This window comes from Halichoerus grypus, chromosome 2 (assembly GCF_964656455.1).
Source record: "Halichoerus grypus chromosome 2, mHalGry1.hap1.1, whole genome shotgun sequence".
Classification (NCBI taxonomy): domain Eukaryota; kingdom Metazoa; phylum Chordata; class Mammalia; order Carnivora; family Phocidae; genus Halichoerus; species Halichoerus grypus.
In genome coordinates, this window is record NC_135713.1 from 153,889,087 (window position 1) to 153,904,914 (window position 15,828).

Below are 15,828 nucleotides of genomic sequence, written 5' to 3' on the forward strand. Positions count from 1 at the left end.
CATTTAACCTCCCCCAAACTGGGGAGGGCTGGTACCATTACCATGATGATCCTCAGCTCTTGATGAAGACACTGGAAGTCTTGGACAGTGGAAGGGTGACAAGCTCAAGGCCACCAACCCTGTAGGTGGCTGAGCAGGCTCTGTCCACCCCCTTCACCTCTTCTCTTCACGTCCTGAGACACGACGCCCCTCTCTGACGGGGCGCACCAGGAAGCCCCAGGTCCGCATCTCCCAGCTGGGCTGCACCTTTGAGAGCTCTCACGTCTCTGAGTCACCAGGGACTATTCTAGCTCCAGAGACTTTGGGTAAACACAGCAGACATTAGTGGACCGTGGTTTGTTACGAAACGTAGAGGCTTCCGTGTTTTTCTTTCCATCCCAAATAAACAGGAGAGATGCTAATGAGCCCCTCCCCCACCAAGGGAAGTGAAAATCCCTTTTCCCTGGGATTTTCCACAGCTTTGTGGTGAAGACGAGGGCCTCACCACGTGCTCAGGAACGGGCTGCGTGCTCTGACCTTTCCCCTAGAGCTGTGTTTACTTTCAGAAAACTCAGGAAGGGCCTACAGATACTGCTTGGCTCCGGGCACTTGGCAGACGCTGGAAAACTCCACAAATATTTGGCAGGATGACTCCGAATGCTCCGAGAACCACAGCTCCCAATACAACGTGAGTCAGCTTGGCCCAGTGATGATGGGCCCCGGGCCCCAACCACCCTCCACCAGGCACCCCCCGCCCCCAGTTGGCTTTGGTGGCCACACAAAGAGCCGTCCCCCAAGAGCTAGTCTGCCCGGACTCCCCTGGGGAAGGTCCACAGTCACATGATAGCAACCTCTGGCAGCCACTGAATTTCTTCTGCAACGAGGGTGATGTGCAGACCCCTGAGGCCACTCAGTTTCTCACCCCTGGACTAGTACTGGGGTGCATAAAAGCGTGTACATACTGTGGGCACTTAATAAGTACTCAGTGAATGGTTTCACAGATTCCGAGTTAGTGGGTATGTGGTGGGGCCTGGGCATCAGACTGGTACCTAGTTCCCCAGGTGATGCCAATGTGCAGCTGAGGCTGGGACTCAGGTGATCTCGAGGGACCTGCCAGCAGGTGTGGGATGCCTGCAGCCTCCTCTGGGCTCAGGCCCACAGCGGGCAGGGACAGCAAAACCAGAGCTGAAAACTGTACTTCCCAAGACCGGAAGTTAAGATTTCTCTCTTTAGAAAGGTGAGGACTGGGGCATTGCCTCCTCCCCTCTGCAAATGGCCATATTTCCAAGAATTCAAGTACTTAAAAAAAAAAAAAGTCCCCAAAACGTAAAAAAACAGCTTCTGGCCATGTTGGCCTGTGTTTCTAATAATGGGTTGACATTTTGCCCACAAAAGGCTAGTGATAGTAGATCTTTGCTCTTCAGAGTGCTAGCAAACAAAATATGTGATTTTCTTCCATCTCATCAGGTGGGGGTCCTTATGCATGATAAAGGATACTCTTTAAGGAAATTGTGTTTGTGTGGGTATATATATGTGTGTGTATATAATTTTAATATATATATTTTAATGAAAAAATTTAGTTTCCCATACCACATAAGATATATCAATTGATATATACCTATTTTTTAACATTTTATTTTGAAGTATCCAAACACATAGAAAAATTAAAAGAATAATAAAATAAGCACTCACAAACCCACTATCTAAATTCAAAATGTATCAACATCCCCCCCAACACCATTTGCTTTTGCTTTGTCTCTCTCTTTGTGAAATATTTAACAAAATTTGCAGGCATCGTGAGGTTTCACCCTTAAATATTCATCAGATCCTTCCTAAGCAAAGTCATTATTCCACGTAACTACAATACCGTTATTCCAATTAACATTATATCAGCTAATGTTTTATCCATATTCAAATTTCCCCAATTTTCCCATCCAATTTTTATAGCTTTTCTCCCCTGAACCAGAGTCTAGTCCTGGTTCATATACTGGAGTTCATTTTATATCACTTTAGCAAGCTTTAATCTAGAATCTCCCCCATTCCAGCCCATGACAGCCCAGGACACTGGCTTTTTGAAGACCCCCAGAAAACTTTGTTGTTATTACATGTGTTCCTGCATCTTCTGTATTTCCTTAAGCTGGAAGTTGGGTTTAGAGGCTTGGTAAGACTCAAGTTAATACTCATAGGTTCTGGGTACACTGCATAGCATCACGCCAGGAGACCAAAATGTCAGGTGTCACTACAATGATGTTCTGTGTGATCACTTGGTCTTGGTAGTGACAGCCAGATCTCTCCATGGTATAGGTACTTTCTCCTTTTCTATCTGGCCAGTAATTGGTGGGATGATACTTTGGAACTGTGTGTGTGTGTGTGTGTGTGTGTGTCTTGTTCACTAACAAACCTTCATCAGTGTTACAACCTTCCTTGATGATGCTGGCTTGAGTTGATTCAAGCTCTGTCATTTCTTCTACATTTACTAGTTGGCATTCTTCTGAAAAGAAAACTCCTTCCCCTTCCCTCCAGTTTTGAGTATCACTATGAACTTACAAATTGCTTTATTCACTTATAATTTTGATGCTCAATGTTTTTCTAAATTTAGCTAGTGAAATCCCTCCAAACTGCCTTCTTGTGTCCTTTTGTGATAATCTCCTTGGTCTTGGAGCACTTCCTTATTTTCTGGCATAAGAAAATGGTCCAAGCTCATCTCATGATTTCCCTGTTCCGGGCCCAAATCAGCTATTTCTTCAGAGTTCTGGATTCTCTAAGTGGACGAATGTTATTAGAAATCAAGATCCCGGGGCGCCTGCGTGGCTCAGTCATTGGGCGTCTGCCTTCGGCTCAGGTCATGATCCCAGGGTCCTGGGATCGAGCCCCACATCGGGCTCCCTGCTTGGCAGGGAGCCTGCGTCTCCCTCTCCCATTCCCCCTGCTTGTGTTCCCTCTCTCGCTGTGTCTCTCTCTGTCAAATAAATAAATAAATAAATAAATAAATAAATAAATAAATATCTTTAAAAAAAAAAAAAAAGAAAGAAAGAAACCAAGATCCCAGGACACCTGGGTGGCTCAGTCAGTTAAGCATCTGCTTTCGGCTCAGGTCATGATCCCAGGGTCCTGGGATCGAGCCCTGTGCCGGGCTCCCAGCTCAGCGGGGAGTCTGCTTCTCCCTCTGCTTGTGTTCCCGCTCTCTCTGATAAATAAATAAATAAATAAATAAATAAATAAATAAATAAATATCTTTGGAAGGAAGAAAGGAAGAAAGAAACCAGGATCTGAATGCTAGGTGTGTTCACTGCCACTACTACTAGATCCTAAGAGCTTTGTAGCTTATAGATTTAAAGGGAAAAAAAACAGATTTGCAGCACGTTTTGTCCTTAGACTGTATCCCATGTTCAGGGTACTGTGTTCGTAATTATTTGAAATAACTGTTTTCTCTATGCGGTCATGGTACTGATTGGATATACAGTTTTATTCCATTGTTTCTTTTTTTTTTTAAAGATTTTATTTATTTATTTATTTGAGAGAGAGAGAGAGAAACCGCATGAGAGGGGATAGGGTCAGAGGGAGAAGCAGGCTCCCCACTGAGCCGGGAGCCCGATGCGGGACTCGATCCCAGGACTCCGGGATCATGACCTGAGCCAAAGGCAGTCGCTTAACCAACTGAGCCACCCAGGCGCCCTATTCCATTGTTTCTATTAGTGTTAAGGATTGGCCTTTTTCTTCTCTCTTTGCCTTCTTCTGTCTTTAATTTTATTTTTTTTAAAGATGTTATTTATTTATTTGAGAGAGAGAGAGAGCGCACAATGAAGGGGGAGAGGAGAGACAGAGGGAGAAGCAGACTCCCCGCTGAGCAGGGAGCCTGATGCGGGGCTCAATCCCAGGACCCTGGGATCATGACCTGAGCCAAAGGCAGATGCCCAACGACTGAGCCACCTAGGCACCCCTTTAATTTTATTTTTAATAAATAAAATATTGACAGGGCTTGAAAGCCAAGATGATATAAAAAAGTACAGTCAGAGAAACCACGCTCCAATCACTGTCTCTACCCTATTTCTGGTCACCCCCGAATGATAAACATTTTTATTATTTTCTGACTTCTTTTTCCCTCCTTTTTTTCTTTTTCTTTCCTTTTTATCAAATTATAATATACATCTTATGTTTCTTTTTGCAAAACTAAGCAAATATGTTGTTTTACCATTTTTCTTACATTGAAAAAGGTATACCAGATACCTTATCCTGCATCTTGCCTTTTTCACTTAGCAGCGTGTCCTGGAATTACTCTATATCAGTACCTACAAACATTTCTCTCTTTTTTTCTTTCACAACTGCATAGTACTCTACTGTGTGTATCTACTATAGTTTATTCAGCCACTGTCCTCTGACCATTGGGGTTATTTCCAGTCTTTTATTACTAATGATGCCACCTCAAATAACCTTGTATGCATATGTTGGTTCATATTTGCTTTTGGAAGAATCCCAGAAATGGGGTTGCTAGATTAAAATGTAGATGCAGGGGCACCTGGGTGGCTCAGTCGTTAAGCGTCTGCCTTCAGCTCAGGTCATGATCCCCGGGTCCTGGGATCGAGCCCCACATCAGGCTCCCTGCTCGGCGAGAAGCCTGCTTCTCCCTCTCCCACTCCCCCCGCTTGTGTTCCCTCTCTCGCTGTGTCTCTCTCTGTCAAATAAATAAATAAAATCTTTAAAAGAAAAAGTAAAATGTAGATGCAGGGGTACCTGAGTGGCTCAGTCGGTTAAGCGTCTGCCTTCAGCTCAGGTCATGATCTCAGGGTCCTGGGATCGTGCCCCACGTGTGGCTCCCTGCTAGGCAGGGAGCCTGCTTTTCCCTCTCCTTGCCCCTGTTCATGCTCTCTCTTGTGCACTCTCTCTCAAATAAATAAATAAAATCTTTAAAAAATAAAAAATAAAATGTAGAGGCATATATAATTTTGTTAAATATTGTCAAATTCCCCTCCATAGGAGTTGTGTCATTTTGCCCTCCCTTTAGCAGTGTGTGAAAATGCCTATCTCCTTGGTGCATGCATGGTACACGCTAATTATGAAGCATTTCATAAAGAAGTCTAAGTGACTTAAGATTCACCTGTTGGTACTGAGAGTGAGCTGGAAACCATCTGGGTGTTCTAGGATCACTAGGGAAGTGGCTAGATTTTACTGGAGCTCTGAACATAGAGAACAGTTTAAGAAACTCCTCTGAAGGAGTGCAATGAAACCAACTATACCAGGTACTGTTCGTGCCCATCTATAGCCCCTTGCCCTAACCAATTCAGTACACAATTGTCTAACTTCTTATGCATGTCTTTGCTGGTTCTCAGAGCCCACTTAGTCCACTCAAGGGCAGGCCAGAAGCACCAAAGAATTAATGTCGCCCTCCCACCCCGCCACAGAATAGCCCTTAACCAATGACTGGCAGGAGTTGCTATGTAAGTGGTCCAGGAGTTGGTATGTAAATGGCTAACTCTGAGGCTTCCAGAACTTCCCCAGTGGGATTAAGCTCCAGCTGCCCACAGTGGTAACTGCCTTGATAACGCACCATTTTATTTTTCCTGATTTCTTCCTTCCCCTACTAAGGGTTTGTTCACTTTCATGTAAAGTACTTGCATTCAAATCCTTGTCTCAGGATGTACTTCTGTGGGAACTCAAACTAAAACACAGATGAATAAAAAACAAGCAATTCCCCTAATGTGTTTCCAGAAAGCATAAAACACAAACATGTTTTAAAAAATAACAATTCAGAAACAGATTATTAAGTTACTTAATTAAATGTGTTAACCTCATAAATCCTCATATATCCATATAATATAAATGATGCTCAAATGACTCATGAAGGTCTTGATATGCCACCTGAATCATCAATTTAAAGAAATCACGCCACTCTGTGTGGAGAAACACTAAACATTTCTCTGCTTTCAAGATATTTATAGCCTAGGGCGCCTGGGTGGCTCAGTTGGTTAGGCGACTGCCTTCGGCTCAGGTCATGATCCTGGAGTCCCTGGATCGAGTCCCGCATCGGGCTCCCTGCTCGGCAGGGAGTCTGCTTCTCCCTCTGACCCTCCCCCCTCTCATGTGCTCTCTCTGTCTCATTCTCTCTCTCTCAAATAAATAAATAAAATCTTTAAAAAAAAAAAACAAACAAAAAACAACAACAACAACAAAAAAAAGATATTTATAGCCTATCTGGAAATACAAAACAAATGCAAACAACCATTAGTGAATAATATAACTAATGCCCCAATTTGTGAAGCAGACCACAAGTGCCTTGGGAGTTCAGAGTTGACAGTACACACAGAGGCATTCATGGAGGACTTCTTGTAAGAGGTAGGTTGGTGCTGGTTTTAGAAGGATAGATTTAGTTTTGAGTTGAAGAGAGACCAACAAGAGCAGTTAGAGATATGACAGGATTATAGAGCTCTTGATGAGGTCCATAGAAAATAATTCTAGATAGAAATATAGTTGGGCTTGATTTGGAAAGACTCAAAGGCTACACAGAGATTTCTGCATCTGGACCACCATTATAAGAAATGTTAAAGAAATTCCTTAACACAGAAAGACATACACGTCCTATGGAATTTTTTTATCAACATAAAGGAATGTAGAGTACCAGAAATAGTAAATATGAGGGTAAACTTTTTTTTATCTTATTTTTTAAAGTCTTTTAAGAGATGTGATTAATTAAAGTAAAAATAGTAACAATGTATTATGGGGTCTAATATATGTACGAGTAAAATGTGGGACAGTGGCACAAAGGCCAGGATGAGAGACATGGAAGTATGATAAGTTAAAAATGTATACTGTAAACATGAAAGCAACCACTAAAAAGCAAAACAAAGAGGTATAGCTAGTAGGTCATGGAAGAAAAAATGGAATAAAAAAATACACTCAAACCAAAATAAGGAAAGAAAACAAAGAAAAGATGGAACAAAGAGAAAACCAAGAGATTTAAGCTCAACCAAATAAATAATCACATTAAATGTAAATGATCTAAACACCCTAATTCAGAGGTTATCAAATTGCATTAAGAAGATAAAACAAAATAAAATCCAACTCTATTCTGTCTGTAAGACCCAGGCAATTGATTTTTGACAAAAATGCCAAGGCAATTCAGTGGGGCAAAGAATAATCTTACCAAAAATAACACCAGAACAATTGGACGCAAAAAAAAAAAAGAACTGCAACCTTTGCCTCACACCATGAATAAAAACTAACTAGAAATGGATCATAGACCTAAATTTAAGAGCTCATTTTATTAAACTTCTAGGAAAAAAGCACAGCTGAAAATATGAGGGCTCTTAGTCAGGTAAAGATTTTTGAAATAAGACACAAAAAGCACAACTATATAAGAAAAATTTGACAAATTGAACTTTATCACAATAAAAAACTTCTGCTCTTCTAAAGACACTGTTAAAAAAATAAAAAGGCAAGCCATAGAATGGGAGAAAATGCTTGCAAAACACTTATCTGACAGGAGATTTGTATCCACAATATATAAAGAACATTTTCAATTCAAAATTAAGATAAACAGTCCAATTTAAAAGATGGCCAAATATTTGAACAGATACTTTACCAAATGAGATACACAGATGGCAAATAAGCACATTAAATGATTCTCAACAGCATTAATCATTAGAGAAAAGCAAATTAAAACCACAGTAAGATAGTACTACATATCCATTAGAATGGCTAAAATTTAAAAGACTGATTATGTGAAGTGTTAGTAGAATCTAGAGCAGCTGAAACTCCTAATCCACTGTTGGTGGATACATAAATTGCTACAACTTATTTAGAAAAGAGTTTGGCAGTTTCTTAAGTTAAAACATACACCATACTACTCTACCATTCTATTTCTAGATATTTATTTGAGAGAAATAAAAACCTATGTCCACATAAAGACTTATACAGAAATTTTCATAACAACCTTATTTGTGAAAGCCAAACTCTGAAAACAACTCAAATGTCCATCAACAGGTGAGTGGATAAATAAATTGTGGTATATTCTCAATGGAATACTACTCAGCAAAGAAAAGTCAACTATTGATACGTGCTATGACATGGATGAATCTTAAAATAATTATTCCGAGGTAAATAAGCTTGAGAAAGAAAGAAGGAAGAAAGAAAGAAAGAAAGAAAGAGAAAGAAAGAAAGAAAAAAAGAAAGAAAAAGAAAGAAAGAAAGAAAGAAAGAAAGAAAGAAAGGAAGGAAGGAAGGAAGGAAGGAAGGAAGGAAGAAAAGAAAGAAAGAAAGAAAGAAAGAAAGAAAGAAAGAAAGAAAGAAAGAAAGAAAAGAAAGAAAGAGAAAGAAGAAAGAAAGAGAAGAAGAAAGAGAAGAAAGAAAAAAGAGAAGAAGAAAGAGAAGAAAGAAAGAAGAAAAGAAAGAAAGAAAGAAGAAAGAAAGAAAGAAAGAAAAAAAAAAGGAAAAAAGAGAAAGGGGGAGGGAGGGAGGGAGAGTACATATCATAGGATTCCATTTATATAAAATTTTAGAAAGTGAAAATTAATTTCTAATGACAGAAAGCAGACCAGTGTTTACTCGGGCATAAGATGGTGGGAGGGAATGAGAGAAGAAATATTATAAAGGGTCACAAGGAAACTTTTGGGAGGTTATGGAAATGTTCATTATCTTGAATGTGATGATGAAATCAGATATAGTCATGTCTAAATTCATCCAGGTTTATTCCTTAAATATGTACAGTTTATGGTACACCAGGTATGTTTCAATAAAGCTGATAAAAGTGTTATGTGGAGAAGTTTAAGCCATGATTTAGCATGTAATACATATTTGCTGTGGGTTCTTGTACAAAAATTTAGTGAGAAACTTGATGGCGAGTAGCATGATGGATTGAGTGAGAAGGTGAAATTCCATTGGAAAATCACAAAAACACAGAGTTTCCAATAAATTATCCTCTGTTCACAATCAGGGTACCCTGGGACTCAGAGAAAATATTCCACTGTTTTATGGGGTATTCACCTAAGTGGTCATGCATGACAAGTTATTTTAGGAGGGAACATCCAGATAAAAACCTGGCCCCATCTTCCAGAGAGAAGAACACCTACACTCTAGGGACAGCACACCCAGGCACAAAAAACCCCCACAAAAAACTGTCCTCATTTCTAAGGTACCCTCTTGTTCTGGGCACAATTCTTCCATGATACTGTGAATCTTGGTGCATCAATGCTGGGCTATTGGACCAGCCATAGAGGTGAGACCCCCAATGGGTATTTCATTCATCAAGGCTCTTTGGCCTCTGAGATGTGCCAGAGAGCAGTCTAAGTTATTCTAATTGGGTGTCAACAAGGCTACAGTGCATGCCTGGACTGTTGGTCATCCTGGGCATGGAACTAGGGGGTGGAGATCATAGCTGCCTGGCTTGGTGGTCATATCTGCTCTTTGTCTATGCTCAGGTGGAACACCATGCTTTGCTGTCGACATTGAAGGTGTTGTACACCGTGGGGTACTCTCTCTCCATCATCTCCCTCCTGCTGGCACTCACCCTCCTCTTGTTTCTTCGGTGAGTGGAACTTCTGCCTGCACATCTTCAGGTGTCCACCCTGGAATTTGCTCACTGGCTCCCTCTAGAAAGCAGAAGACTGGGCTAGCTGATGTCATGGCCCATCAGAGTTGAAAGGGATCTGAGAGAGTCTCCAGCCCATCAACTCTATTTTGCAGGTGGTGCAGGTGGAGGGGAAAGAGATATTAGAGGTCCAGTGAGAGGCACTGGGTCACGGGAGGTCACAGAGTACAGCTGGAACTGGAATCTGGGAGTCTTAACTCTGCTTTAGCCTCCTTGGGATTGGATAACCTCCTGTCTACCCCACCCTACCAGAGGCATGATTTTTACAGGAGAGATTAAGAAACTTCCCCAAAGCAAATTAGCAAGTGGTAGAGCTGGGCCCCCAGACTCCAATTAGCTATCAATCATTTGAGTGCCTCCACCAGGCACATTTCTAAGCACGTTACATGTATTAAGTCATTTAAATTTCTTGCTAATCAGAATTAAGGTTCTAATCCTAGGATATTAGCATTATTATTAGCCCCATTTTATAAGTGTGTTGACTGAAATATGGAGAGATCAAGTAACTTGCCCAATGTCATGCAGCTGGTGAGTGATGGGAGCAGGTTCACAACCAGGCAGTTCAGAGACTGAGCATTTTCATTCCCTTATATTATTTCTCAGAATTCAAAGCCTGAGTGCATTTTGCTAAATCATGTTTTTAGAAATCACCCAAGTGAGATATTTATGGATCCCCTAGGGAGCCCTCCAAGGCTGCCTCTTGGCCTTCATTCAGCAAATTAATTGAGTATAATGTGGCAGAATGAGCATTCAATAAAGATGCAGGAGACCTAGATGGGCACTCTGGAGACCTGGATGCTAGCTCCATAACAGCTCCCTGCCTTGTATCCTCTAACTCCATGTCTGACCCCTCAATCCCAGGATATTCTATGGCTCCTGGAGCAGAGTCATGACCATATGCCCCATCCAGAGAGCAATTCTTGAGCAGTGGGAGAATTCCATAGCCTGTACCCTCTGCTATCCATGACCTCCTCCACTCACCTTCCTAAAATCCCAGAAGCAAGCTCAGAGAAAGTAGCTGCCCAACCCTGGAGAAAGTTACTTTAGCTAAGCCTAAATCTGGTTGACCAGATGTCCATTTTGCCTCATGTGCTAGAAAGTAAGATCTAGTCCATGCCTTTGAGTGGCACCCAATCTAATTTGGGAGAAAGGTGCATACATAATAAAACACAACACCTGACTCAAGTACTGTTTAGAAATTTAAAAAGTAATAATAGCTCTAAAACCAGGCAGATATGTGCTGCATTGGGGGCTGCATTATTATTATTATTTATTATTATTATCACTATTTTTTAAAGCAGCAAAGCTTTTCCACATTGAAATCTGCTTCTGTTGTGATGCTTTTTCCTTTATTTGTGCAGCAGGGCTGTGAGGGCACAGTGATGGAAAAGGGTCCTTTTGGCTAGAGAGACTGAGGACACACAGTTTTACACCAGCCAGTACAAAAAAAAAGCCTACAGGAGGCTTCAAGTAGGTGAGGAGGAGGTAATGAGAGCTGACATTTTCTGGATACTTATGATGTGTAGGTACTGTGTGAGTACTTTGCACCCATTAACGGACTGGTACTCCTGCAATCCTTGAGGTACGCACTCTTGTCCTTATAGGTAGTAGAGCCTTGGAGAGTGGTGCTTTGGCCTCAGAATTTTTGGGTCTAAATCTCAGCCCCACCACTTACTTCTCCAGGACTTTGGACAGCTGATTTAACCCTTCTGCCTCAATTTCTCAATTTTTACTCAATGTGTAAATGTTATCCCCATTTTCCAGATGAGGGAAATGAGGCACAGAGAAAATCACATAACCCAGCCGTATCGCTCTGGAGTCTACGTTATCAACGTCTGCCCTCTAGTGATAGGTGGGCAGGTGTTTCGGGCACACACCTGTTGGTCTGAACCATTCTTTCCTGAGGGAAGACACCTGCTTTTCTCCCTGCACAGAAAACTCCACTGCACACGCAACTACATCCACATGAACTTGTTTGCTTCTTTCATCCTGAGAGCCCTGGCTGTGCTGGTGAAGGATGCCATCCACTCCAACTCTTACTCCAGGAGACCCAACAGTGACAAAGGGTGGATATCCTACATGTCGGAGGTATGTCCCTCCCTACCATAGCCTCCGACCTGGTGGATCAGTCCTGGGAATCATGGGGCGGGAAGGTGGAGCTGGGAAGAGGAAGAGGGAGATAAAGGGGTGTCAAACGCCTTCTGGTTAGAGAAGCATCATCTGACTTAAAAACAAACCCCAAAAACCAAACAAACAAAAAAACCCAAACCTCCCGAGACTGGGGCAGGTAAAGGAAATTGTCATGGAAGAGTCCACCGCAGGGTGCTGTGTGTCCTTGGGTGGGAAATTTCTTCATCCGTGAACAAAACAACTGAACCAGACCAGCCTTTATTACCATTATTATTATTATTTATTATTATTACTATTTTTTAAAGCAGCAAAGCTTTTCCACATTGAAATCTGCTTCTGTTGTGATGCTTTTTCCTTTGTCTTGTTAATAATGATTGTAGTAACCTGTTAAATTAACCCTGAATTCCTGGAATAAGCCCAACTCGGTTCTGACACATTACTCTTTTTCCTATATTGCTGGATTCATTAGCTGATGCTGTGTTTTGTTTAGCATTCCGTCATCTGCACCTGTGAGGAAATTTCTTTTCTTGTGATAAAGAAGATAAAGTTTATGCTGACCTCTTAAAACAAATCAGACTTGTTACCTCTTTCTCTGTTCTCTGGAAGAATTTATTTAAGACGGGTATTTTTCTTTCTTAAACGTTTGATAGATCACTCCAGTGAAGCCATTTGGGCTCAGAGATTTCCTTATTGGAAGGCTTTTAATTATGGACTAGTTTCGACTCACATTCAGATTCTCTATTTCTTCTTGTGTCAGCTTTAGTAGCTTGAGTTTTTCTAGGAACTTGTGTGCTTCATCTAACTTTTCAAATTTCTTGCCATAATATTGTTCCTAGTTTCTTAAGATCTTTTTGAGGTCTGTTGCAGCTATGAAGGTATTGCTTTTTGCATCCCTGATATTGATTATTTATACTTTCACTCTTTTCTCCCCTTTTGATAATCCTTGCCAGATGTTTTTTGGCTTTACTAGACTTTCCATAGAACAAAATTTTAACATTGTTGATTCTCTTTATGTTGTCTCTTTCAACAATTTCTGCTTTTATCTTTATGCTTTCCTGCCATGTCCTTTCTTTAGGTTAAGTTTGCTTTCTTCTTCAGACATGATACTTAAGATAATTAATTTTCAGCCTTTTTCTTTTTTTAATTAAGTCATTTAAGGTTATCAGTTTTACTCTCAATATGGTATTAGCTGCATACCACACATATTTTGATATCCAGTATTTTCTTTTCATTCGGTTCAGAAATAAGTTCTAATTTTTATCATTATTTCTTTTTTTGATTCATGGATTATTTAGAAATTTATTTCATCCTTTCCAATCATACGAAGATTTTTTTTAGTTATTGGTTTCTAGCTGAGTTGAACTAAGATCAAAGAGCATACCTTTCAGTGTTTCTTTTAGGGAAATTGCTGCTGATGAGTTCTCTCTGTTTTTGTTTGTCTACAAATATCTAGAATGTCAAGGAAGAGGCTGGGCTTTGAAACCTACAGGAAGCCCTCCCTCCCATTTTGGTATTGTTGCCAGCCTCTCTGAGATGGTCAGCAGATTCCAGGGGTGAGGCAAGGTAGAGGGATGGCTGTGCATGGGGAGGCCCTTCTCCATCCTCTCAGGTCCACATAAGAATGCCTGGCCTCACTCTCAGATGCTCTGTCCTCTGCAGGTATCTGCCTCCTGCCGCTCGGCCCAGGTCCTGCTGCACTACTTCGTGGGCGCCAATCACTCATGGCTGCTGGTCGAAGGCCTTTACCTCCACACGCTGCTGGAGCCCACAGTGCTCTCTGAGAGGCGGCTGTGGCCCAGATACATGCTGGTGGGTTGGGGTGAGTGACCTGAACCCCCAGCCTCTTCTTTTAGGGGCCCATCAGAACATAGGAACTTGATAGAGCCTTTGGTTTCCCAATTGGAGGGAGGCTCTGGGACAGAGAATCCTCCAGTGACAAGATACTGAAGAAAGGGGTGTGTGTGCACACATGCACTTACACACAAGCACTGGAGACCCAATGCATACGTTCAAAAACTGACAAGGTTTTTGATAGAATCAGATGCCCTTACTCCTACCCTGTCCCCAGCTGTAGTGATCTGCTCAGGTTGCCATAACAAAAGGCCATCGACTGCATGGCTCAACCAACAGACATTTACTTCTTGCAGTTATGGAGGCTTGGATGTTTGAGATCAGAGTTCTGGTGAGGGGTCTTCCTGGCTTGCAGATAGCTGCCTTCTGACTGTAGCCTCACATGGTGGAGAGAGAGAGAGAGAGAGAAGGCTCTCTGGTCTCTTCCTATATGGGCACTAATCCCATCAAGATGACCACCACCCTCCCTTCCAAACCTAGTTACCTCCAAAGATCCCATCCCCAATTATCATTACATTGGGGGTTAGGGCTTCAACATGGGGTGGGGTCTGGACACAAACATTCAGTCCATAACGCCAACTGAGTCTTCAAGTCGGGGTCTGGAACCCCAGTTGCCACAGACTCTTGGAGAATGTGAGGCTGCAGGATTCAGAAGAAATATGGTTGGCCTACAATCTGGGAGATTTGGGTTCATGTCTTGGATTTACTCTGAGCTGCTTTGTAACATGTGGCAAGTGTTTTCTCCTCTCTGCTTTCCTGGTTTGTCTGACAGTAAAACAACAGATGGGCTCTGTGCCACCCTACGTCTCTCCAGCTCTCAGCCTGCAATTCGGTGATATTTGGGCTTTTATAAGTTTTTACCAAGATGCTTTTGGCCCATCGGGCTGGGGTGGGAGGCAGGCAGGTTTGGCCAACCAGCTCCTGACTGCATTTCCCTGTTTTCACCCCCAGCCTTCCCGCTGCTGTTTGTTGTACCCTGGAGTATCGCCCGTGCACAGCTGGAGAACACAGGGTAGGAAATTCACCTGCTCTCACACTTCCATGAGCCAGTAATTCCCAGATATGCCCCAATACAAGGATTTATACCATTTTCCCAAAGAGAATATCCATTCCCTTCCATTTTGGCCACCTAGAATATACTTAGAAATGCAGATAAGATGATCACAGATCTTTCTTGTAGTAATTAGTTTGTTAGCTTAGTTACACATGCAAATTAGCACAAAATTAGCTCAAATTAACACAAAAAGTCACTGCATAGGTTAGCAGTGACCCTCGATATGGGTACAAAATTGGTTATTGTTTCACTGTTCACAGTGGGGTGGAGGGGGGGAGTCTTGAGTGCGAGCATCCTCCTTCCAGAGGCCAAGAGGCTGTTCATTCAACTTTGTCTCTCTTTTAAGTCTTCTTCTGCCCCTTTGCCATAGGTGCTGGGGAACCAACAGGAATAAGATAATCTGGTGGATCATCCGAGGGCCCATGCTGCTTTATGTAATGGTAAGGACCACCCCCTCCTGTTTTTTTCCTCTCTGAGCTTGGCAGCTGTGGGGGACCCCACTCCCCTTCCCCTGCCACCTTACCAAAACTCTCTGTCTTGGAGTGAGCCTGGACCAGTCCCCTTGAGAAGGAGTTGTTGAGATGTGAGTAGGATGTGTTGACTGAGAAGAGAAGGAACAAGTTAGAGGCTTCTCCTTGTTCTGGTTCAGGACTCAAATGCAGGGTTGAACTACATGCCTCCTTCTCTCTGGGTCCTCAGACTATGTCTAGAAACCTGTAACCAGCTCAGTGACCTTGTATTGGTGGCCCCTGGGGACGCGGGCGCCTTCAGTTACCGACGAGCTTAGGGATGGCAAAGTTATTGGCTTGGATTTTAATACCATTAGCAGGAGGGAGGGGGGGTGAAAGGAAGCCTCTTTAGAAGAGAAAAGCATAGTCAATATTACCCAAAGCAGGGATGGGGATTAGTCAAGAGATGCTGCTTCTCTGAGACCCTGAGGAGGAGGGGCCCTTATTCCCAGTGGCCCCAGAATTTTACAGCTGGGGAGGGACTGCAGGACCCAGAGTCATAAAGCTCTTTTGGATGATACTGTGTGAGACACAATCTGCCAAAGAGCCTCGGGACTGGGAGGGAAAAGCATCCAGAGAAGTTGAGGGGGAGTGTGGAGGTGCTCTTGATGATTCCGAGGCCAGTGTCATGTCTAGGCTTAGCGGTGGCATGGGTGTGCTGGCTGCGTCCCCTCCGGTCACTCCACACACAGTGAATCTGGCCATGCACACCCCAAGCGAGAGCC

General features: G+C 42.5%; 1 protein-coding gene across 1 annotated transcript in view; it reads left to right on the forward strand.

The window, feature by feature from the left end:
* The window catches only part of GLP2R (glucagon like peptide 2 receptor), a 50,111-nt gene that overhangs the window by 10,968 nt on the left and 23,315 nt on the right, over positions 1-15,828 (forward strand). The window contains exons 4-9 of the mRNA XM_036100081.2: positions 546-667; positions 9,390-9,496; positions 11,494-11,647; positions 13,349-13,508; positions 14,492-14,552; positions 14,965-15,034. Coding sequence (XP_035955974.2) covers positions 546-667; positions 9,390-9,496; positions 11,494-11,647; positions 13,349-13,508; positions 14,492-14,552; positions 14,965-15,034 — 674 coding nt within the window. The remainder of the gene's footprint in view (positions 1-545; positions 668-9,389; positions 9,497-11,493; positions 11,648-13,348; positions 13,509-14,491; positions 14,553-14,964; positions 15,035-15,828) is intronic.